General features: G+C 37.0%; 1 protein-coding gene across 1 annotated transcript in view; it reads left to right on the forward strand.

The window, feature by feature from the left end:
- Lrp1b (LDL receptor related protein 1B) overlaps positions 1–26,286 on the forward strand; it is a 1,950,158-nt gene that overhangs the window by 1,358,355 nt on the left and 565,517 nt on the right. Inside the window, exons 25-29 of the mRNA XM_051166335.1 lie at positions 466–670; positions 5,599–5,763; positions 6,003–6,247; positions 19,703–19,834; positions 22,544–22,771. Of these exons, the coding sequence (XP_051022292.1) occupies positions 466–670; positions 5,599–5,763; positions 6,003–6,247; positions 19,703–19,834; positions 22,544–22,771 (975 nt within the window). The remainder of the gene's footprint in view (positions 1–465; positions 671–5,598; positions 5,764–6,002; positions 6,248–19,702; positions 19,835–22,543; positions 22,772–26,286) is intronic.

Raw genomic sequence — 26,286 nt, forward strand, 5'->3', positions numbered from 1 at the left:
ATTGTTTTAATAAGTCTCTTATTCTGCCAGGAAAGCCCCAAACAAGGAGACTTGATACCCTATGAGCATATACAGGGGGAGGTAATCCCCCTCAGTCACAGTCATAGGAGAGAGGAGTAAGGGGAAAATGGGAGGGAGGGAGGAATGGGAGGATACAAGGGATGGGATAATCATTGAGGTGTGATATGAATAAATTAATAATAATAATAATAAAAGAAGTAACTGTTTTGTAACTGCTATCACCTCAGTGTTTTGCAAAAGTTCTGGATGGGTTTGTGAGAGTGAAAACTTCTGGTAAGGAAGCTCAGGCACTATAATTATTGGCATCAGTTTTCTCTGTTAAGCTTCAGCTTTCTCCTAGGATCTTCAAAACTTTGGGTTGTGATTTACAAGTGGGCTTATCTGCTGTGCCTTCTTTTAGCGGCTGTACACATTGGCTTCCTTCCCCCCCCCCCCTCCCCACAGGTGTCACTGCCATAGAAGTGGTTGTAGAACACGGCTTGGCAACCCCTGAAGGCCTGACAGTGGATTGGATAGCAGGCAACATATACTGGATAGACAGCAATCTGGACCAAATTGAAGTGTCTAAACTTGATGGTTCTCTGAGAGCTACACTGATAGCTGGAGCCATGGAACATCCCAGGGCCATTGCACTGGACCCAAGATACGGGTAAGAAGCTTACTTTTTATAGTTTCTCCTTGTCACAGAAATGTTTCTCCAATTTACTGTTCTAACTGAGTAGGTAAAATGCTTGTTTAATATACCCATATATTTATGTCTATGTGCATGTGTGGGCCAGCACAGTTGCGTAGCAGCAAGTGTGAGCATACTAGCCAAAGGTTTGGTTAAAGAGTTCCTTAATCAGATATTTTCTGACACAGAATATATTTTTCTATTAAATATGGGCAGGAAACACTATTGGAAGGAATTGCAGCACTTTTCCAAAGCAGTAATTTAATGAATTTCTCTTTGCTCTGCCCCAGAGATGCTATAATTTATTCTAATGGCTATAGACCCCAGGGGCAGTCTTTGTTCTGAATAGCCACAGATGTTAACCACCTCTCCTTTTATTTATATTGTGTGTTCTTAGAGTCAATTGAAAAGAAAATTGAAATAGGCTTAAAGTAGTCTAGCTGTAAGATGCTGAGTATTGGGAAGTTTTGAGAATAAAAAGGACCTGATTCTGGAAAACAATGTTAAATGTTGATTGGCTCAGACTGTTGCTGGCTTGTCCCTTGTATATTCACTTTTTAAGCAACAGAATAAAAACACCAGATTTAGAAGCTATGAATTCTAATTCCTGCCCTGTCACTTGCTGTCTAGGAAAACCAAATTTGTGACCTCTTAAAATTTTCAGCTTTATCTTTTGAATGTAAGGGCTTACATTTGGAAAAGAAATATTGGACCAACATGAGAGAACACCTTTGAATTTTGTGCATTACTTATTGCTCTGGTATGGAGTTTGTAGACTGAAGATTCTGCAAAGCATTTTAAAAGGACTATTTTTGGCTTTATATCTTAAATTTGAAGTTCAAGAATCATGCCAGAGTGGTGTGAGCCAAAAGGAAGGTGACTGGGGTATAGAGGAGAAAATTGCCCCTGGCCCTTGATTTTGTTGTGTGCTCCCACCCCATACTTGGGTCCTTCTGTATTCTCTTGCAAAGCCTTGAACGCCATTAGATCAGGAAGTCTTTTTCTATTACCCAGCTTAGATACTACATTTAAAGGGTGAATAGCTTGCCTGCAGAAGAGATAATAAATTAACAAATTCAAAAAGAGTGTTTGTCTTCTATGGGGTTTAAGATATGTTTTGAATCCTTCACAATACTTCAACTATTGGGGAATTTCACTTGAAACCCTGGATTTTGGTTAGTTTTCAAACTTGGAAGTGCTGGGGTCAATGGATTAAGAGGTAATGTTTCTTTTAGACCAGAGCTGTATTCTCTAGCCTACAGAATGTGATGCGCGCCTTCTACCTTAGCTACAGTGATCACACCTTACCTGAAAAGATCTGTGAACTTAACTGAGGAAGGCATTTATTTTTCAACAGTCTGCTCCCCAAGTACAAGCCGACTGGTGACTTTATCCCAGGTCTACACACTATGCTTCCAGCTCATGGTTCCTACTTTGACCCCTATTGATAGAAAACTACCACCCATCACTCACAGCTAAGCTGTACAAACAATAAATCACCCTGCATAATAATAAGTGATATGTTGGATCAAGATGCATTTGTGGTGTGCACGCCATCATGAGAAGGAAAACGAGACCACTTCCCAAGGAAGTTTAAATAGTTCCAACTATATTGGATATTTTATGGAAAACTTCTGAGATTATTTTAAATATTAGATTTTTTGTATCATAGACTAAATACAAGAATAAGCACACAGGTAGCATATACAACACAACCACATACATGCACCAACTCACACATACAACATATACAGCACACACATAGCATATACAATGAAAACACACACACATACATACATTTATACTTATACACAGGATACACAACACAAACTCATGCATATATACTGAGCATATACTGCACAAACATACACACATATATATATATGCACAGATACATATATTGTATATATATATATAGCACAAACACACTAACACATATAGCACATTCAAAGGAAGGTACATACTCCTGCACACATACACAAGCATGGTGCAAAGTCAAACGAACCAGGAAACCCAACAATGTAAAATAAAATTATATAACCTAGTTTATCACTTTATTGTTATATAAAAGAGACATTGCCATTTATTTCTCAAAGCTTTCATAAAATATGAGGAAAATTTGAGCCTGTATTGATAAGAGCTACAAAAGAATTTAAACTTATTTTGAAACTTTATATCTTATGACAATTTCTCTGGACTGGGTGAGAAATATGACCTGAATACATAATTTTATATTCACTATTACATCAAAAGCTTTCTCATGGCAAGAAATTTTACTTCAAAGACTGAAGTCTGTCACATCTCATGGAGTATAGGAAGGTACCCAATGCCTGTTGAATAAATGAATTCCTGTGTGCTGGCTTTGTTTATATACTGCCTTCGGGGGCCCAAATACATGGAAAGGGAAAATTAATGAGAAATGGTCTAAGTTTTCTTTCCAATAACAAATGAAAAGAAAAGCTTGCCACTAGTCACTTTGTCAGCATGTCAAAGAAAACAAAATAAAAACAAAATAAAAATAAATGACATAACATAAGCTCTGTGAAACATATTTGTCTCACATGAACTTCCTGTAGACAGGGAGTCTTTGTGGCGTATTTTACTGATGGCACATAATAGTAGTGTCTTCTCATGCATGTTGCTTCCCTAGCACATGACCACTGACCTTCTCCGTACATTATAAGATATCTGCCTTCATCCCACATTGCTAGGGTTCGAGGTTTCTACTCAGACTCTTAAGTAATAAGCAGTTTTAAGATTGTCATTTGGCTCTTAGGGAAGAGACCAATTATTCCCTCATTCCATATCAAGTTGAACTTATAGTTGAAGTGCCCTGAAGGAATGTATGAGCATATGAAACCTAGAAAGACGTGAGGGCAAGTTTCTTACTGGGGAATGACCAGCATTTTGAACGTATAGTGTCGTCCAATGTTCTTGATCTTCACCCTCCCTCCTCCTGGGTCCCCCGAGGACAGCTTGCTTCCTTCTCCATTGTTCGTGTTTACTTTTCCAGGTGTCCTAGTAATTGATATCTACTGTGTGGACCACATTCACCAAAGTAGGCATTGTGAGCACTAGTGAGGCAAAGGTTTTACATTTCCTTGGAGAATACTCTAAATTACTGAAATGTCTATCCATTGCTAGCTTCAAAGGACAAAGAGAACCTGTTCTTTTCAAAGATCTTTTCCTTTTCACCTTTTTCAACTTGACTTGACAGATTGGCCTATAATGGTCCAGGTGGTTTACGGTCTATTACCCAGCTTAATCTGAAAACAGACTTATCCGTGAATGGGGAAACTACAGAAATGTAGCCCATAGTTTCTCTTTTAAAAGCAACCATGGCTGAACTTTTCTGTATTATACAAAATAAGATCCTTCTTGTCCTTGAGAAACTAATGCAATCATTGAAATGCTAACCCATCTTTACCATTTAAAAAAGGAACACAAAAAAAATGATGTTGCTATATACTCCTGCCCTGTAAACCTCACAAAAGAGTGCTGAGAATTGTATGAAACAATGTCCCATGAAATCAACCGTGAATGTCAGTTGTGTTAACTGTGTTGTGGCAAGGGGAAGAACACTTTAAAGTCAACTATTTTTAGAACATACTCTTCTTTAGAAAGTGACTAAAGGTTCCCACTAAAATGAATGGAAATTTAATATCACAGTACACACTATAGAAGAAACACACACACACACACACACACACACACACACACTTTAATAATGAAAATACAGGTTACCTATCTTAGAATGCCACATTATCTTTTCTGTCCTTTGCTTTCTATTAAAAGCCTATTTGAACATTTATAGTCCCTTTTCAAGTGACTCCGAAGATATGCCCTTCAAAACAACAAACAAACATACCACAGAAAAATAAACAAAAACAAATGAACAAACAAAAAAAGCTTTCTTCATAAAGAGAATAAAAGATGGTTTATTGTGGAACCAAATATGAGTGATCATTTACAAACATTTCATAGTAAAGAACAAAAAAGCCACAAATCAAGATACTTTCAAATCTATTAGAGGACATAATCAATTAAGCATGTTAATCAAGTTAGACAGAACTCTGCTCTAGATGTTACCTGACCCCAGTCTTAAATTTGATTGGTGGAAAACTATATTTTTGTTAAGTACATACATTCCAAAAGTATTTTGTTAATATGTTAGGATGTTAGACTTAACACAGAGAAGGTCATGAAATGTTTACCATCAGAATACAACCCAAGAATGGGTCCTGTGGGAATTCTGAGTGCTTGTGAAAACACTCTAAGATGACAAGATTATTGTGACCTCAGTCTCTTTAAAACATGGAATTGTTCTTGGAACATGTCTTCTTGCTCCTCTGCAGTGTAACAGTGTTGTTATGCATATGACTCTATGGAAAACCATCTTTTTTGTCACTTGTGGCTTGTTCCTGTGGTTAGACAGCTTACTCATTTGCCTATCCTTAACCATTAGAGTATAAATTATCTGGTACTCAAATAAAGTTCGCCATTGCGTGAAAGTGTAGGCCACCTCATTTTAGGCTCTTCTTTCCCAGGTTCATGCTAAGGATCACCAGAGATAAATTGTTAGATCCACGCCTGCATCATTTTATCCTCTAACTACTTAACTGGAGTGAACCAGCCTCATAATAATGAAACTTTGTTCCATGTTCTAATTAGTACAATACATTTTTAAAACTTGTGCGCTATTTACACTTTCATATATTATTCCTTATTAGAATTATTCTACATAGTATTTTTGTTCAAAATAATACTCTCTTTAAACAAGTTTTATCTTAAAGCAAACCAAGAAATAAGTGTTGAGCATTTTGTACATGTCCTCTAATATATTTTAATGTTTTTTGTTTTTTTTATGAAAGAGTGAAAAAATAGCATTATTTCTTTTTCTTCAGAATTCTTTTCTGGACAGACTGGGATGCCAATTTCCCTCGCATTGAATCTGCTTCCATGAGTGGTGCTGGGAGAAAAACCATCTATAAAGACATGAAAACTGGAGCATGGCCTAATGGACTAACTGTGGACCACTTTGAAAGAAGAATAGTTTGGACAGATGCCAGGTAAAAAAAAATATGTTCCTGTGTCTTCATTTAATTTCTCCAGCTTCTTAACTATATTGCTAAGTCTCTTAATATATGAATATAATGTATAGAGATCAGAATTTGGTTTTATTTTGTTTTGTTTTGAGAAATATAGGTCCACAGAAATACTTTAACTAACATTTGTCTGGTTTGCATAACAAAATCACTGATCTCCTCAGTGGCCTTGATAAATCATTGATGTACTGACCTTTCTTTAGGTCAGATGCTATTTATTCAGCCTTCTATGATGGAACAAACATGATAGAAATCATTCGAGGACACGAGTATTTGTCACATCCCTTTGCTGTGTCTTTATATGGGAGCGAGGTGTACTGGACAGACTGGAGGACCAACACACTGGCCAAAGCCAACAAGTGGACAGGACAGAATGTCAGTGTGATTCAGAAGACCAGTGCACAGCCATTCGACCTTCAGATATACCATCCCAGCAGACAGCCACAAGGTAGGTACTTAGCCAAGCATTTGGGAACAATTCCACATGAACTCTTCAAGTATGGACTGTAGAAGAAATTATGAATGCTAATTATTTTATGTTTCGGGTAGTGCTAACATTTGTTTAATTAGATTGTCCGAGTCTGCTTTCTAAATTTTCTCCCTTTAGAATAAATTAATCTTAGCAACTAAAGGTTTTGCACTGTCTTGAAATGTCGAATTGCTGACATAACAATGACAAGGAAGTGTGGGAACATCTGAGCTCTTTGAATTTGGGGCAAGAGAGACACCTTAGCAGGTGGGGCTCTCACAGAGAACCCAGGTTCAGAGTTCAGCAGTTATAATTCCAGCTTCAGAGTATCTGACGCACCGTCTGCTTCCACAGGTCCCCACACTAATGTGCATGTGTGGGTGCACTCACACACTCACGTGAGGAAAGTATTTTGGAACCTATTACCAGAATAAGAAAGACAACACCAAGAACCCAGAGTCAGTCTGTAGTCACTAGGTAGCATATATTGGGAGGTTTCAGGGAGCTACATGGTCAAGAAGGATTCATGAGTGCTGTGGCTCTCTCCCCATGAAACTCACCTGTTGGCTCAGGAACAGTGATCTTTTGGATTTATCTCAATACTCACTTTTGTCCCAAGATTCATTTTCTTTTCTTAAATATCGTGGTCATTGATGATAATAGCAAGCAGCATCTTGGCCTGTTACCCTTCTTCCCCAATCTATGGCCTGTACCTATGTGATTTTCAGTCTAGTACCATGGTATCTTTGCTATTATTTTAAGTATTTTACACAGGATTATGAAATTATACTATCTTACATGTAGATGAAACATGTTTTCTTTTCTCCTTCATAAGTGGTTTTCCCTCTCATTTGCCTTTTGGTCTTTGGTTCAGATGTTTTAAGCTTAATTTTGAATTAATGATGTATTGTCTTGCTCCTGTGCTGACTAAACTGGTGGTTTCTGTGGCTGAGACACTCCTGTGGCTTCTGTTTGTCCCAGTATTCTGCCTTCATCCTCTCTGAACAATATTTCATCTATGAGATGTGCTGTGTGTACATTTTTTGTGTCCTCCTACTGCAATCTGAGTGAGTGTAGTTCTCATCACAAGCACTTTCAATTTGTCAGCCTCAGTTTTCTTATTGTCTATCTTTCTGTGCCTTGGCAATTTCGGCTCACCCTGGCCTGTGCTTCCGAGCCATGCTTGGCTGGCTTCACACCATACATAGTCTACACAGTACAACCGCATTAGAGGAAGTTCGGGGCCTAATCGTTTTGCACTTAAAGACACTATTTAGTAATATACTGATTTTAAGTAAACATCAATAAGCAGGAAATCATTATTCTGGCCAGCAAAATGCTGTTGATAAAATAAAGATGTCATCTCTAAATACTGTCTTCAACATAAGGATCAGAGCAGAGTGTGCATAAGATGCATCCATGTGATAAAATTAGTTTAATTTTAGTAACTACAAAAATAACGCACAGCTGTACTTTTGTCTGATAGTTGTAGGAATTGTGGGTTTTAGGTTTAGAACTATTAAATGAATGATATGAAATGGCTTTGCCTATGTTCTCTGTTAGTTCTCTTCCTTAAAGTGGATCTATGTGGGAACAAAAGACTTCCACACATCAGTGAGGGGTCTTCAGATTCACTGAATGGGAAGGAATGATACTGTGACAAATTTTCTATACATGGAAAGGGAGGCGTGATCTGGTTGCTTAGAGAAGTTGTTTTAGCAGGTTTCCTTAAATAAAAATAATTTACATGTGACTTCTTTTACTTGCACATAATGTGGAATATTTTTCTGTGTGAATTTAGTTTAAATAGTCTCTCAAGACGTGAGGAAATAGAATTTTTACTTACACTGAGAGAATGTCACCTTACTGTTTCCCAAAAGAGATGTAGTTCACTCTGAGTGATCAGAACATGTGGATCTGACCCTTGCCTCCATTTTCAGGGATCACAGAGCATCTAGTGATCACTCTGCCTGTTCATCTGGGTCAGGGTAACAACATTTTACTGTTGGTGGAAGAAGACACAGTGTACAGCCACTATTTTGCTATTATCAAAGATGGAATAACAATTACTGGTGACATAGGCTCAGCATTCTCACAGGAGAACAGTAATCCCTCATTTTGATGAACAATCCCATGAAGATCACCATAGGATGGTGCATTTGAAAACATGGGGCACATACTGCCTGTTAAAAGAATGAGAAACAGAGTTCCCAAGTTAAAGAAATGAGCACTGGAAATACGATGAGTTTTTCCAATGTTTCTAAGTAAGAAATCCATACAAACATGGACACTAGTTCCCTTAAAAGCAAGCACTTATTGTTTGAACAGGTTTCCTAGTTCTGGTACCAGACTCAAAACTTTTGAAAACCTATTTGAGACCCTTTTGACTCAATGATATTTCGCTGTTATGTGAGAGTAAGAAGATATAAGGCAAAGTTTAGGTGAGCGTGTTTGCTCACATCTATACTATTAGCATTTGAAAGGCTAAGACAGGAGGAACATGAGTCTGGAATCTGTGGGCTAAGCAAGACTTTATTTAACTACAACCAACAACAAGATAGAAAAGCTATGAGACATGATGGAGTAATAGTGAGTATTTTAAGTCTTAACTACTGTCTTATGCATGTAGGAATCAAAGGTTCAAAGACCAAGAGCAATATGGAGACAATGACCTAAATTCTATTCCAATCCAGTGGTTCTCATGTCAAAGAGCATGGATCACCATTGATGGGTGAGAGGGGAGGAAGGCTGGGCTGACACAAGTGAGGAATGGTTTTGGCCTTTCTCCACTTCTTTGTTTTCCTTGGGTCCTTATGGATGTTAGTGTCTCTTGAACTGATGAAGCAGGACCTTTTAGAACTCATTATATTGTTTCAAATGCTAATGATTCACAATGCTTACTCAAATATTGATTTCAATGTTAGTGCATTCTGAAACATGCCCACATCTAGTCAAGTTGATGCATAAAATTATAAGAATAATTTAGCAAAGTCAAGAGATGGCACATGTAAAAATGTGCATTGTATAAGACGCAATTTACAAGTTAGGATTGGCCTGTAGTCCACAGTTTTTTAAAATGTAGTTTAGGGGATAAGCTGGAAAATTTTATTAAAATAATAACCAAGAAGAGTTGAGACTGGAACTAAGTTTTCAATAAGTTAGTTATAAGTTGAAGTCAAGAAGTTGGATGACATTTCTAAAAAAATTCCCAGAACTTAAGAGGAAAGCAAGGAGGGAATCTTGGAGAACCTTGAAACTTTCACACAATGTAATTAAGAATGTGCCCAGTCCAAAGCTAGGTGTTTAGGACAGTACACTTATTATTGCACTGATTGCAGATCTTTCTTAAAATAACTTATGATTGTCACAGTATTATACCTCGACATTTTTCAACATACCCTAATTTCCAGACCTATTCTCTTGAAAGTATAATTTTGTTGTCTGTATAAAACCTGCTATAAAACAGGTTAATTATCTGTTGATAAAGACAGTTTTATTTCCCAAGAGATATTCATTTTCAAAGAGTAGATACTATTATTTTGATCTTGTGTTAGCAGAGGTGCCAATGTATTTAAATAATATAAATATGACAAATCCCTCAGAGAAACACATGGAAATACAGAAATAAAATAATGGAGAATATCCTCATAGATGAAAATCCATCACATTAAGGAGATTTAAAAGCATCCTCCCTATGGCAATGTCATCATCCCCTACTTTCCATGAAGTATTCAAAAGATGGATGGAGGTGTTGTGAACCTGAGTGAACTGGAATATTTGGAAAATCTTGGTATTATGATGGTCATGTCTCGTGTTCTGGAATGAAATGGTACTAATTATTGCCTGATGTGAGTTTTTGTAACTCTTTCAAAGTTTACTGTTCTGCAAATGGTGGAAATTTATATTTATAAACTAAAATTGCCATTAAATAGATTGTTGGATATAATGCTTACAAAGTTCTTAGAACATTTCCTAGCACATAACCTTAAAATAAGCTATTATTTTGAGTTTTGAAAGTTTATCTTTTGTGTTTATGTTTGTTTAAATTTTTGAGATGGCATATTATTCTGTAGTGAATAGTGCCTTGAGCTCTCAAAGGCTTCTTGGGTGCTGAGATTACAGGAGTGAGCCACCATGCTCAAGTATTTGAAGAATTCATTTTTGTTTATAATTTTGGTGCCATTTATCCATTGTGTTTAACAAATGGATGTACAGGTTGTTTTTAAAAAGCAGCTGTAATATTAAATGTTTCCAACTGGTTCAGAAAAAGATTTCTATAGAAAAAAATTTCTTAACATCTTTATAAGAAAAAAAAACTATTCTTATACAACCACCATTGACAAATTGATTAATTATATTGATTTTTAGAAGAAGGCTAAATGATACAAAAGCAATGCTTCCTTTCTTCTACAAGAATTTATTCTCCTGCTAATGTAAGAATAGTTTCAATAAAGTACCTAATTCCAATTTTGCTCAGAATTATAGCTGAATTTTGCGAGCCAATGAAATAAAACATTATGTGCAGTGACGGCACATACTATATATGTGTTAGTACCAGTTAGGCAGGCTACCTTTCCTTAAAATGCTATCAAATAATAATGAATATATTTCTCTGTTAAAATACTAATTGAAATAATTTCAAAATTTTGTAGGATTTATCTTAAATGAAAGACAAGTCTCTAACAGTTAGGATTCTGCCTCAGTCTGCCTAGCAACCTGTGATGGGCCATTAGATTTGGCCCTACCCAGGACTGTAATAGGACAAAACCCACTTACCACCTACCACTTCTTCTTCTCTCATCTTTCTCTCTTTCTTGTTTCTCTTCCCTTCTTCCTCTGTCTCTGCTCTCTCTCTCTCCCTCTCCCTCTGTCTCTCTCTCTCTCTCTGTGTGATGCTTCCCCCCTTCTTCCCCTATGCTCATATAATAAACTTATCCATATAATATCTGTTGTGTGGTACAAATTTCATACTTCTATCTCATATTTCCTTGGTATTTAAAATTTTGGTACTTCAGTAATAATGACTTAACAATTAATCATAACCTTTAAAGTTTAATCTTTTCTTTTTTTCTAAGTGATATAAAACTTCTTGCAAAGTAGTTATAAATACTGAAGGTAAAGAATCAGGAACTGTGGGAAATGGATAGTTGCATTTTAATGTTATTGCGTTGTTTGTGCCTTACGCTTAGCTTTAAATCTCAAGTCAGAGAAGAGAAATACAAAAGACATATTGTTCATGTTACTGTAATGTAGTAAGCATTGTAGTTTTTCAGTCAGTATATATAGCTTGCTATAAATAAACACAGAGGAATATCTGAAATATGTTTTCATATGCAAGTTGACAAATATTCTTCATAAAACATTTATTTGTTTATAATGAGATATTATAAAAACAAATTCAAGTTATGTATTATAAACATACATAATATGTAAACTACCACATATAATAAAAATTTTAGAGAAATAGCACCAAAAATAAATAAGTGTCCTGTTTAACAAAAACAAAACAAAACAAAGAAAGAAAACAACAAGCAATAAGAACAATAGACTAGATTCTAAGAATATTTCTGATATCATTGCTATTTAGGGGTTAAAAATATCAATTGTGCTACCTCGAAAATGGAGATATTTCATTATGCTATTAATATAGTCATATGTAGTTTTCAAAGATATATTATATGAGTAACAAAAGTCTCTCCTCCACAGAAAAAGAATATACACAAAACTATGACAAGCAAAGAAGAGAACAATCTCAAATATTTGTAGAGTACTATTGATTCTTCGCTTTCATACTTATTCCTTCAAATGCTACTTACATCAATCCCATTTCTCTCTCTTCATTCTCACATGTACATATTAATATATGTGCATGTGTACATTTTTATATCTTCTGCCCTACATTAGTTATTTTTCATTGTAATGTTTCTCTTTCTATCTCATGTTGTTATGAATTAAAATTAAAATCTTATACTTATTATCAAAATATTTTTCAAAGGAAAATTTTCACAGCTTTTTATTTATATATTTATATAATATTAGTGTGATAGTTATTTTATGCAAGATATAAAATTGTTGGCAAGTACCGGCATAGAAACAGAGTTCTGGATCAATGAAATGTAATTAGAGGCCCAGAAATAAACCCTGACACCTACAGACACTTGATCTTTGACAAAGAAGCCAAAACCATACAAGGGAAAAAAGATAGCACCTTCAACAAATGGTGCTGGTCTAACTGGATGTCTACATGTAGAAAAATGCATAGATCCATAGTTATCACCCTGCATAAAACTAAAATCCATCTGAATTGAAGACCTCAACATATAACCAGACACTAAATTTGTAAGAGGAAAAAGTGAGGACGAGCCACAAACTCTTGGCACAGGAGATAACTTTCTGAAAAGAACACCAACAGCCCAGGCTCGAAGGTCAACAATTAATAAATGGGACCTCATGAAACTGAAAAGTTTCTGTAAGGCAAATTGCACTGTCAAGATAACAAAAAGACATCCCAGAGACTGCGAAAAGATCTTCACCAATCCTACATCTGACAGAGGGCTAATATCCAATATATATAAAGAACTCAAGAAATTAAACACCACCAAAACAAATAACCCAATTTAAAAATGAGCTACAGCACTAAACAGAATTCTCTAGAGAGGAATATCAAATACCTTAGAAACACTTAAAGAAATTCAAAACAACTCTGGGAAGCCAGGTTTGGTGAAGCCTGCCTGTAATCCCAGCACTGAGGAGGCAGAGGCAGGTAGATTGATGTGAATTCAAGACTGGCCTGGTCTACAAAGTGAGTTCCAGGACAGCCAGGGCTGTTATACAGAAAAACACTGTCTCAGAAACAAACAAACAAACAAAAAAACAAAAACCAAACCCTCAAACCAAAGCCAAACAACCAACCAAACAAAAACAACAAACAACTCTGGGATTCCATCTTATAACCCTCAGAATAGCTAAGATCAAAAAGTCAAATGACAGAAGATGGTGGTGAGAATGTGGAGAAAGGGGAAGATTCTTCCACTGCTGGTGGGAGTGTGAACTTGTGCAACCACTTTGGAAATCAATCTGGCTCTTCCTCAATAAATTGGGAATAGTGCTACCTCAAGACCCAGCTATACCACTCCTGGGTATAAACCCTAAAGTTGTTCCACCACAGAAGGACATTTGCTCAACTTTGTTCATAGCAGCATTATTTGTAATAGCCAGAATCAGGAAACAACCTTAGATGTCCCTCATTGAAGAATGAATAAAGAAATTGTGGTACATTTACATAATGGAATACTACTCAGCTATTAAAAACAAAGAAATCCTGAAATTTGCAGACAAATGGATGGAAATAGAAAAGATCATCCTGAGTGAGGTAACCGAGACAAAAGGAAAGGACTGGTATATACTCATTTATAAGTAGATATTAGCCACGTAATGCATGATAACCACACTACAATCCACACAGACTTAAGAAGCTAAATAACATGGAGGACCCTAGGTAGGATGCTTAATTCTCTTTCAAAAGGGCAACTAGAATAAACACTAGAAATGTTTAAAAAGAGGACACAGGAGTGGAGCTTACCGTAGATGTCCTCTGAAAGACTCCTCCCAAAAGGGGAATCAAAGCAGATGATGAGACTCACAGCTAAACTGTGGGGCAGAGCCCTGGGAGACATATGGAAGAGATGTTGGGGGGTGTGCGTTAGAAGGACCTGAAGAGGACAGGAGCTCCACAAGGAGAACAACAGAGCCAACAAATCGGGCCCAGGGGAACCTGCAAAGACTGATGTACCAACCAAGTACCATGCATGGAGAGGACCCAGAAAACCTGCTTAGATGTAGTCCATAGGCAGCACAGTCCCCATGTGAGCCCCATAATATGTGGTTTAGGAGCTGCCTCTGACATGGACCATGTTGCTCACTCATTGATCACTTCCCCCTGTAAAGGTGGCAATGCCAGGCCACAGAGGAAGAGGATTCAGACAGCCCTGATGAGATTTGATTGGTTGGTATCAGACGGTAGGGGAGAAGGGCTCTCCCTTTCTGAGGCCTAGGGCAAAGCAGGGAGGGGGAAAAGGGAGGGAGGATGGGACCAGGAGGACATGAGAGAAGGGGTTAAAATTAGGATGTAAAGTGAATAAATTAAAAATAATAAAAAATTTAAAATGTTTTCAAAACATTTTATCTTCTAAAAGCAAATAAAATATGAAATTAAAGTGCAAGAAATTTAAGATACATTGCACTTTATAAAGTGCTGGTAGTTCTGACATAAACCAACTGTGAAATGTTAATGTATTTCTAAGATACATTTTACCTATTACATGTTTATGGTCTTCCTTTTAAGAGAACTATGTACAAGTAAATAAAAAAGGTATTTGTAATTTTAATAAATCATTGCTGTAGTACATGTGTTTCTGGGCTATCAAATGTGACCTTTTTAGGGTTTTTTTATTTCATAAAAATTAAACACAGTATAACATTTCACACAAGGTAGTGGAAATACCTGTTGCACGTGTTGATCGAATCATACGAGACTAAAGGAACACATGCATGCATTTGTTATGTCTGTTTGGCTGAGCATCTGTTTCACCTGTACAATGCCAACTCAGGATGAACAAGGCCTTAAGTTTGAGGCACGGAAGAATAAATAAATGATATGCTTCCTTAATTTATTCAGTATCATGTGTAAAAGCTGACACTTCCTAAATATTATTAAAATTAGATAAATTATTTTATATTGACAGTTATTTTGTATTTTGGGTATTTATTAATATTATGTTCCTTACTGACTATCAAAAGGAATACAAAATTCTTCCTATCATGAAACAAAATCAATCTGTAGGCTTTGAACTTTTTCAAACCTATTGTATTTGTGGTTCTTTAATACGTCGCCTCCATTCCACTACCCTAGATAGGAGAGAAAAGAGGTTAATCATCGGGACAGGAGAAATAAACATTTTCAGACTCAATTCCTTGGAGAGATTTCACTATTCTTTGTCAGGATTCCAGCAGACTCATTAAGCAGCAAATCAGCAATTCAGCAAAGGTGACTGCAACCACAGTACCCTGAACGTGGAGCACCAGCCTAAACCCCAAACCTTGAAGCATTCTCTGGAGGTTTCATTCTAGGAACATCTCGAAGTAGAGGGATGAACAGCCAAATCATAGGCAGTGATGCCAAAACCAAAAAGTCAAGCTTGCTGTATTTCTTGCTGTAATAGAGTATTCAGAACACATAAGACTGTAGGCTCAATCCCACACAGTACAATAGCAAATAAAGAAAGAAGTCTATAGAATGTTGTTCACACAGAATTCCCTAAGCTCAATCCAAAGTACAATAAGAAATAAATTCAAAGCGTGATGATCAAACAGAAGATCTTAGGCTCAATTCCTAGTACAATAACAAATATATAAACTCATGGAGAGAGGTGGAGAGGGGTAGATCTTTGTGAGTTTGAGGCCATCTTAGTCTGCATAGTGAGATTGAGGATAGCCAGAGCTATATCATGGGACTCTGTCAGGAAAAGAACAAAGAGCTCACCCCTCAGGGGGAGGTAATCCCCCTCAGGAACAGTCATAGGGGACGGGAATAATGGGAAAAGGGGTGGGAGGGAAGAATGGGAGGATACAAGGGATGGGATAAACATTGAGATGTAACAAGAATAAATTAATTTTAAAAAATTAAAAAAAAAAAAAAAGGACAGGAAAAAAGAAAAGAAGCACAACTTTAAAAAGTACAAAGACAGGTACTAAATAATATGAAGCAGTAAAAAAGAAAAAATGTTTAAATGTTCTATTGTTTAGAAGACTGATGACTCTGTATTAAATAACAAAGTTTGACATAATAAAATAAAAAACAGAAGGGCGACCGGGAGGCACCTGTAGCCAGTTACAGGAGTCACAAGGGAAGTATCTTACTGAAACTGTGTGAGGGGACAATGAAAACCCATGCAAATGTCAAGCCTGTCAGGTCTGTCCTTAGAAAGAGAGTCAAGACTAGAAGAGATTACCAAAGTCACTGCAGCCAAACATGGAGGAGATGGAGCGAATCTGCACTGGGCATGGTCATAGCATCATAAAGAGATGACCTAGCGGTGAAGATTGAACATCATGCTCCTTGGTGCAACAACATTGTCTTCTCACCCTTATTTCCCAGCTGCTCTGTGTTTGGAACAACCAAGAGCTTAGTCAGTAAACTGTGTAAATGACGAGAGATGCCACAGGTATCTCTAAGGCTCTTCGACCATGTGGGATTTAGTAAAAGGACCTGTCAGTATTTGTTACACTCCATCGTGGTCAGCCTTTTCTGTCTTGTGGATATAAAGAAACCATGTTGGGAGGGTCCCAACCTCTGTATTGATAATAGATTTTGTAATAGTATTTAGCAGAAAACAGTTAGTTATTTTCTATCAAAGGTTGACAAAACATTCCTAAATGAGAAATATTTGAAGTTTTGTGGAACAGGAAACCTCTGCTAAAATCAATTAACACTTTTTTTTTTGCAGTACCAAGGACCCATAAATAATATGTAATTAAAGCGTATGTAAATATGTAATTAATGAACTAGAAGAAACTTTACAAACACTGTCAGTAGACTGGACTTCCTTCTGGATAACCATCTGTTACTCCTCACCTTATGTTACTAAAGGAGTTATCATGAACCAAGTTCCTCAACTGAGGCATTAGAATAAAATATACATGCTTAGATGTTTACTAGGAAAAAATTTTAAAGATTTTGCAATATTGTTTCAAAGTGAAATGAGATTCAAACGAAAGGAAAGATTTCTTTGTGGATTTTCCAAGCTGTGAATACACAAAATATTGTGAATTATACATTATAGCCTTACCATTAATATAGATACTGGGCTATAAAATCAGTGTGAGTTCTTATTCTATGTACATAGAATTTTAATATGTTTGATTTTTTTTTTCAAATGAGTTTATAACTGTAGCATGCTGAGAAAGAGTGAACAGTATTCTGGACTAAAATTTTAAAAATAGAATGAAATCAAGTACCTATTATGGGACTGTTAAGAAATCTGCTTTTAATTGTTCTAAGAGGGGCTGTTTTTCCTTTCTTACATAATCTTTAAAACCTATTATTTTTCCTTTCTTTGCATCATATTTGTTCATTCTTTTCCTATTTCTTTTTTTCTTATTCCCGTTTTTTCACGTATGAGGAATTTTGAGTTTTTCCTTTCTGCTTGCAGCGACTGGGAGCCCTGGCACTGGGTGGGAGTTGGGGTGTAGAATACTCACTTTGCTTCTTCCTTTAGAAACCCCTCTTCTGCAGCAGCACCCCCATCTTTCACATCTGTGGGTCTGCTTGCTACTCTTCCTCTAACAATTTCTTTGGGACTCAGATTAATACAAATTAAGCTAAAGGGTGAGACCTCCGGTGGTGGAGAGGCTAGCCAGAAGCCATCTCCAGGCCCACAGTTTCTCTCCTTTTCTATCAATGTCCTTTGTTATTGTTTTTTTTTTTTTTTTTTTTTTTTTTTTTTTTTTTTTTTTGTTAGCAGATGGTTTGATTCAGAAACCTTTTCAGTTTAAAAGAAATTATTTATTTTTAACAAAAGCAGAAGAAAGTCATGCTTTGCTTTTATTGTCTTCATGTGAAAAATAGGATAAACTGCCAAATACACATTGAGTATAAAGCTAATTTCTCCCATCTGCTCTGTATTGATTATGTAGTCTCATGTTTTCATCTTTATGCTTTAAGATCTTATAGCACTAATGCTAACTACTGGAGAATAAAAAAAAAATCAAAAAATTTTATACTCCCTCCTACTTCACAGTTGAAACCAGCATAACCACCACAACAAGAGAATATAAACTCATTTGAATCAATTTTATTTATTTATAATAAAGAGATGCTACAAACCTGTACATTTTTTTCTCCATTTGATGAAAGATACTGGTTGATAGACATGATAGAAAACTATGAGCAGAGCACTAGGTGAGGGCACTGCGATGCTGGCCTGTTTGCACTCTTGTGCCAAGATAAAGATGCCCATTTCCTCTGGAGATTTGAAAGACATCTCTCACAGGACTTTCATAGGACTGGCTGTAGAGAAAAGTCAGCATATGTGTCCTAGGGTTTATGACCTACCTCAGGATAGAAGTGTGCAGAGAAGGTCGCAGAGACCCCTCTGCGTCATCCCCTTTTCAATATCCCACAGCAGACAGTTTAAACGGTATGTCTTGAACCCTATCAACCCAGCTGTGTCATCCCCTTTTCAATATCCCACTGCAGACAGTTTAAATGGTATGTCTTGAACCCTATTTACCCAGCGCAGTAAGTCCACCTGCTAAATAGGTACTATTCATTAGCTGGAAGCTAAAGTCTCACCACTGAGGTCAGAAGTCACAACTCTTCCTGCTTTTGATTTAGTAGTCTAGATCTAAAGTCATTATTCCATTAGAATGAATAAATAAATAATATTAATGATAAATATAAGATCAAAGATAATGGCTATTGAGAGATTGAAATAAGCATCTATGGGGCAAGAGAGATATCCCAACAGGTGATATCTCTTCACAGAGAGCCTGATCTACATTTGATCCACAAGCCCCATGTGGTAGAATGAGAGAACCATTTTCTGCATGTTGTTTACTGATTTCCACACCCTTGCCATGGCTTGCCAACAACGTGTACACACACACACACACACACACACACACACACACACACACACACACACACACACACCAAATAAATATGAAATGAAAATCTCACCCCAAGTCATGATACAGATACTGGGAAAGTAACTCCATGCTAGCTGCTCTGTCTAGATGTTTGTGTACTGAAGAGAAGACCGGGGAGAGAGAGAGAGAGAGAGAGAGAGAGAGAGAGAGAGAGAGAGAGAGAGAGAGAGAGAGAGAGAGAGAGAGAGGAGAGAGGAGAGAGAGGATAGGAGAGAGGAGAGAGAGAGGGAGAGGGAGAGGGAGGAGAGGGAGGGAGAGAGAGGGAGGAGAGAGAGAGAGAGAGAGAGAGAGAGAGAGAGAGAGAGAGAGAGAGAGAGACGATGTCCACTATAGCAGTCCAGTCATATTGGCTAGAGCAGAGTGGTGTGCTCAGGCCAGAAGGCAGTATCTGAAGCAAGGTTAAGAACATGAAAGACATCTATCAGAACTCTCAAATTTATGACAAAATCTCCCTGCACTTGGCTCATGCTAATATAGCAACGATTCCTGATAACTTCTCTACCTAATTCTTAAAATATCTCTGCATCTGTAATAACAGGGATTTAGCTGTGAACTTTAGGGGCTGGAAGATTTTTAGTGGTGCAAGGGTTGCACACACCCGCCCGCCCTTTTCATAGTCATTCTGTAGGCTCCCTGAGGAAAACTTTCCTTTGACTCATCGAGTCAACCTTAGAGGATTCCTGCCATGCTCCTTTTTCACTGTCGGTGTTTTATTGTCCTTGACAGCTCCAAATCCTTGCGCGGCCAACGGAGGGAGAGGGCCCTGCTCTCACCTGTGTCTCATCAGTCATAACCGGAGTGCAGCCTGTGCGTGCCCGCACCTGATGAGGCTCTCCTCTGACAAGAAGACCTGCTATGGTGAGCTTCCCAGAGTTCCTAGCCAAATCAGAACGGAATTTGGTCAGATTCTGCAGGCATTCAAGTTTTGCTCAGAGTGAAGTGGAAGAGGTTTTGACTGTTTTTAAGACTATGTTAGTTGTAAGGACTCAGCTACTTCTGGGAAGCTGACAATCCGTTAAGATACGATGTGTTATATTTGCTGTTCGTCATCCTATTTATTTTTCCCTGCTACTTTTTAGTTGGTTCATTAGCAAAATTTATCTCTGCAGAACAGATGAATGAGTATATGTGCACTGCCAGGAAGTGATGACTTAGGTAACCTGCATAGCAGGAGGTACCTACCAGCTTTCATCTCCTGTTCATTTACCAAGGGATGTCAACCTGAAGGGAAAAATGAAAAAAAAAAAAAAAAACAAAACAAAACAGAGCAAAACATAACAAAATTGTATAACTCGATAAGATTTGTTTTAAAGAAAAACAAAGATATTTAAACTAAATAACTTGTATTAATGAAAATAAATATTTTGTTAATGTATTTGTGCTAAAATAGTTACTTATTCTGTAGGGCAGAAAATAGAATCATTTTTCAGAAGTTAAATTATGAGTCTAGTACTAGTGTGCCCTATTGCAGGTGAAGGTCAGAGTCCTCTGCTCCAGATTATTGTTTATATTAATAATTTATAGAGCAGCACAGAAGGCCATCAAGCAATAATTGTTAAGAGAAGAGGCAGTAGAGAATACAAACATTATGAATGGGGATCTGAAAGTTCTCCCAAAGCAGAGGGCCATGCTATGGAAATCGGGGCTTCCTTCTTGGGTTCAGGGATGTAGATGCGAGGGGAAAGTCCACTCTTTTACCATAATAAAGTTATGTAACAAGTTCTATATCCACGGCATGGACACAAGTATGTTACAGACTTGAAGAGGCATAAGCATTCACTGCTCATACTTTCCATTAATACTGCCTTTAACAGGTACAGCCCCATAGAGAAATGAAGGAACACTCATTACCTAGTTGAAAGTATAGGGACTAGAATATACTAGTGACTGTGTGGATAACTGCAGAGAATCCAGAAGTTGCTTTGTCTGGTAGTCTGCATCATTGTGTATGAAGAAAAGAATGGTACAAGATATTTTTCTGTGAAGCCTGATGCCAATTAATGCCTTTCTCAAAACAAACAAACAAACAAACAAAACAAACAAACAAACAAAAAACTCAATGACAACAAAAATTACTAGAACAATAACTCTTATTTTACAAACAGTACAACCTGAATGCTTCCCAATGCTAGGATAGCAAATCCACAAAAGTTTACAATATAAACGGGAGACTACCTAAGCACTAATTTTGACAAGGAATATATGAATTGACTTTAAAAATAAAAATGCCTAATTTTATTTCATTCAGTGACTATTTTAGGAAAATATATTCTTAGGTGCTTTAAAACCATTTAGTATCCATTCTTCTACTGAAGGACACTTAGGCTGTTTCCATGTTCTGGCGATTATGAATAAGGCTGCTATGAACATGGTTGAGCAAATGTTCTTGTTGTGTGCTGGAGCATCTTCTGGGTATATTCCAAGGAGTGGAATAGCTGGGTCTTGAGGAAGCCTTATTCCCAGTTTTCTGAGATAGTGCCAGATAGATTTCCAAAGTGGCTGTACTAGAGCATATACAGGGGGAGGAGGTCCCCCTCAGTCACAGTCATAGGGGAGGGGAATAAGGGGAAATGGGAGGGAGGGAGGAATGGAAGGATACAGAGGGATGGGATAACAACTGATATGTAATATGGAAAAAATTAATAAAAAAATAATTTAGTAAAATGCAATATTATTTTAACTATATACTGATATGAAATATAGTTTTTGAAAACATATATCCAGCATGTTATTGTTTTGTTTGTTTGTCTTCTGTTGGTATTTTTTTTCTGAGACAGGTTCTAACTATGTAGCAATGGCTAGCCTGAAACTGTAGATCTGCTTCCATCTCTAGACCTGGCTTTAGTTAGCAATGTTTTGGTGTGCTGAGGTAAATTTAGATACTGAGGCTTGCCTGAAATTTCAAACTAAATAATATTACTTACATATTTTTAAACTTGTTTTACATGTTTGTTCTGAGTACCTTTAAGATCTATGCATTTTCCCTCAGTTTCCTTTAATTTTTTGTAAGTCACTAAAATTTACTATTTCAAAATTTCTAGACTGTCCTACACTTGAAAATAAATAATATGTGAAAGTCAGACCCCACTCTCCACTCAACTGTGGAGAATGTCCTGTCCACTGGCTAGATCTGGGTAGGGGTTTGAAGTTTACGGCCTGTATTGTCCTTGGCTGGTGCCATAGTTTTGAGCAGAACCCCTGGGCCCAAATCTGTGTGCGTATCATAATGTTCTTCTGGATCCTTCAACTTTGCCATTCTCCCCTGAATGGGGAGACCTGGTGACACTCAGAGGAAGGATAGCAGGTTACCAAGAAGAGACTTGATACCCTATGAGCATATACAGGGGGAGAAAGTCCCCCTCAGTTACAGTCATGGGGGAGGGGAGTAAGGGGAAAATGGGAGGGAGGGAGGAATGGGAGGATACAAGGGAGGGGATAACCATTGAGATGTAGTAAGAATAAATTAATAAAGTAAAATTAAAAAAAGAAAAGAAAAATTATCATAAATGCCCTAAAAAAAAAGAAAAAAATGAATAAGAAAATGATCACTTGAATTTCTTCTTGTAGAAATGAAAAAATTTCTTCTTTACGCAAGACGTTCTGAGATCCGAGGGGTGGACATTGATGATCCATATGTGAACTTCATCACAGCGTTTACTGTCCCAGATATTGATGATGTTGCTGTAATAGACTTCGATGCCTCTGAAGAACGTTTGTACTGGACAGACATCAAAACACAAACCATAACACGGGCTTTCATTAATGGAACAGGACTAGAAACGGTTATTTCAAGAGGTAAAAGAATTGTATGACCCTATCAGTGTTTGCTATTCCATTTGTGGTAAACACTATATTTTACACTGTCCAACTCAATTGAAAGTTGAAATTGGTTATTCAAAGAACCAACAGTGTACTCTATCTCTGCAAATGTTGAATGCCGTAATTAAATCAAACAGGAGTTTGATAACCAAAAATTTAGTTCCATTCAAATGAAAAATCCCGGTGCTAATTAAAATGTTTAAATGTTTAAACATATTGAAAAAGCTTTTTTTGCTGCCATACAGTACTACTTACATGGCAACAGCTCAGGGTACAGCAAGGTTTGACCCAGTCTTCTGAATTCACCTGCATGTCTGACCTCGTTTTAAGCATATTTCAAAGGGAAATATTCCAGGAGCTTTTAAAATAAGTTCTCAGCAGTCCACATGAATTAACTAAATAAAAATGAGGACCTGCAAGATGGCTGTCTGGGTGTAGGACTTAGGAAACAAACCTGATGACCCGAGTTTAATTCCCACAACCCAAATGTAGTGATGGGCATAATCTACACCTAAGGTTATCCTCTGACTCCTCTGTGCATGCTGTAACATGCATCTTCTCACATGCACAGGCATGTCAATATACCCACATATTAATAATATTTCTAAACTATAAAACCCAGATGGAATTAAGTATATATATGAATGCAATGAGTAGACTCTGAATAACTAGCGTTGAGTTAATGGACTATTTGCTTGTATGTTGACTGTTCTTATTGTGTGTCAGATACTAGCTCAGAACACTGGACTGAAAACCAGGCCAGACCTGCTTTTCCTGAAACTGATGGCCCTCCCTGCACTTAATAACAGGCATTTCAAAGGGACAACAAACAAACACAGGACCAGATAGAATTAGCCCAGAATTCTATCAGACTTTTAAATAAAAGTTAATGTAAATACTTCTCAAATGATTCTCCAAAATAGAAACAGAAGGAATATTGCCCAGTTCATTTTAGAGGCCACAGTTACTCTGATACCCAAATAACACTAAGTTTATAAGCATAGATATTTGCTCCACAACACTGGAAGGAAACAGTCTTGTGCTAAAGTTCTTGGGAAGTCCTGGAGAGCCACTGGTCTTCAGTCTATTGTAGAATCCTGAAGAAGTGGGTTTCAGTAACATGAAGAAATGCATGTAGAACGGGCTTGAGCTTGCCAGTAAGATTGAGGAAAAGCAGATAAAAAATAAAAACTTCCTTCTTCCATGATCTTTTATAGAGTCTGCCACCAGAAGGTGTGGCCCAGACTAAAGCGGATCTTCCTACCTCAAAATATCCAATCAAAACAAAGTCCTTCACAGGCCTGCCCAGCTACTAAAGTTTTAGTTGATTACAGGTATAGTCATGTTGACAACCAAGATTAGCTATCACAAATCAAATGTAATTTTCTTCTAGAAGAAAAAAAAAAAAAGCCATACAATTCTTAGAAAGAGCGTGGTACCAAATAGCTTTACTATCTGGTCCCAATAGTACTTTTACTTGAGCCTCTGCTGGGACTCATCATTATTGTTGTCAGGTTTATGGATTACCTATGATAAGTGACCTAACATTAGTATGACACAACACTGTCTCACTTAATCTCTGCATATCTATTATTATGAATAATTTTCATCCTACAGATGAGAAAACTCAAGGTCATAGGAACTGAGCTGTTGCCTCAAAGGCATAGTGAGGCACTGGTAAAAAGCTTACCCTCTGGACCACATTATTAGCTCTCCTGCATCCTTTATTACATGGCAATAAGACATTTTGGGATCTTATTGCTAGTTACTGGAGAGTAATTTCATCAGCTGGAAGTACTATCTTTTTAAAATAGCTCCAGAGCTAAATTGGCATTCCCAAGTGTAGACTCTTTTCACAACCATATGCCTCTGAAAAATTTAAGACACTGCTGGTAGCTAACACAATAAAGAATATTACAAAACATGAAGGTACCTTTAAATTCCTAAGGAAAGAAAGGATAATAGAGTTGATTTCTCTGCCTAGTTTTTATCAACTTAACATAAAACAAAGCTACTTGGGAAGGAGGAGCCTCAACTGAGGAGTAGTGTCGTTCAGACTGGCCTATGAACAAGTCGCTTGAGTATTATTATTATTATTATTATTATTATTATTATTATTAATGATTTATGTGCAACAACCCATCTGAATATGAGCAGTGCCATCCTTGGTTGGATGGTCCCAGGTGATATACAAAAGTGGGCAGATCAATCTATGGGGAGCAAGTCAGTAAGCGGTGCTCCTTCATTGGCTCTGCCTTGTGATCCTGCCACGAATTCCCTGTAACGTGAAATAAACCCTTTCTCCTTGGATTTCTTTTGGTCAAAGTTTTAACCACAGCAAGAGAGAAGCATACTAGAACATGTTCTTCTCTAATTGTTTATTTTTAAAGTCTATCCCTCTAATAATGTACTTACTTTAAAGCTCATGTTGCTTTCTACTAGTCTCCCACTATTAATGTGTGGTGTTGGATGTATGATTTAAGCTTTAGTAATACTTCTTATATTAATGCTTGTGCTCCTGCATTTGGGCATAGATGAACAGAATTGAGACATCTTCTTGGTGTATTTTCCCTTTGATGAGTGTGAAGTGTCCTTTTCCATCTCTTTTGATTAGTTTTGGTGAAAGTCTATTTTATTAGATACTGGAATGCCTACTCCAGCTTGTTTCTTGAGTCCATTTGCTTGGAATACCTTTTTCTAGCCCTTTACTCTGAGGCAATGTCTGTTATTGCTGAGGTGTCATTCCTGTATTCAGAAGAATGATATGTCCTGTTTTCTCATTCATTCTGTTAGCCTGTGTCTTTTTACTGGGGAGTGGAGGCCATTGATGTTGAGATATATTAATGACCAGTGGTAATTGGTTCCTGTTTATTTCCAGCAGCATCATGGCCTTTATTTCCTACACTTTCTTTTCTTAATTTTACAATTTTTATTAAATATTTTACATATCATTTATATTATTATACATAATACAATAAACTACCTACAGCAAGAAGAACCATGAAAAATTCTGAATGTAAATCAATATCTATCATTTCTTGTCATTATCAACTTAAAACATCTATCTATCTAGACCTAAAAATATCTTAACCCCTAAGCAGTAAGCTTAATTATAAAACTAAACTATCTGGTCGTCAGCCCATCAGAGACTTGAGAAGGAATAAAATTGATTACCTGAGTATACAGGGAGTGCAAGTCAGCAACTTCCCAAATGAAAAGATGACAGATAGTTTGCTGCCTGAACATTCAGCCAAAATTGTCTATAATGTTGGCGCATCCTCTTCAGTCTTCTTTAGCCTTCTGGCCTAGTAAAAGTAACAGACATATTTGTGAGGCAGGAGCTATTGAAGATTTGCTCACCCTGTCTTGGCAGAGTTTGGCCATTGACTACCTGTATCCAAGCTTGCCTATTTTTAGGCAGAATTCTCTTTGTGGTAGAAATGAGCACATTTTGCCCCATTGTTTGTTTGCAACAGTTGAAGCCATCTCCA

Source organism: Acomys russatus, chromosome 24, assembly GCF_903995435.1.
Source record: "Acomys russatus chromosome 24, mAcoRus1.1, whole genome shotgun sequence".
Lineage (NCBI taxonomy): Eukaryota > Metazoa > Chordata > Mammalia > Rodentia > Muridae > Acomys > Acomys russatus.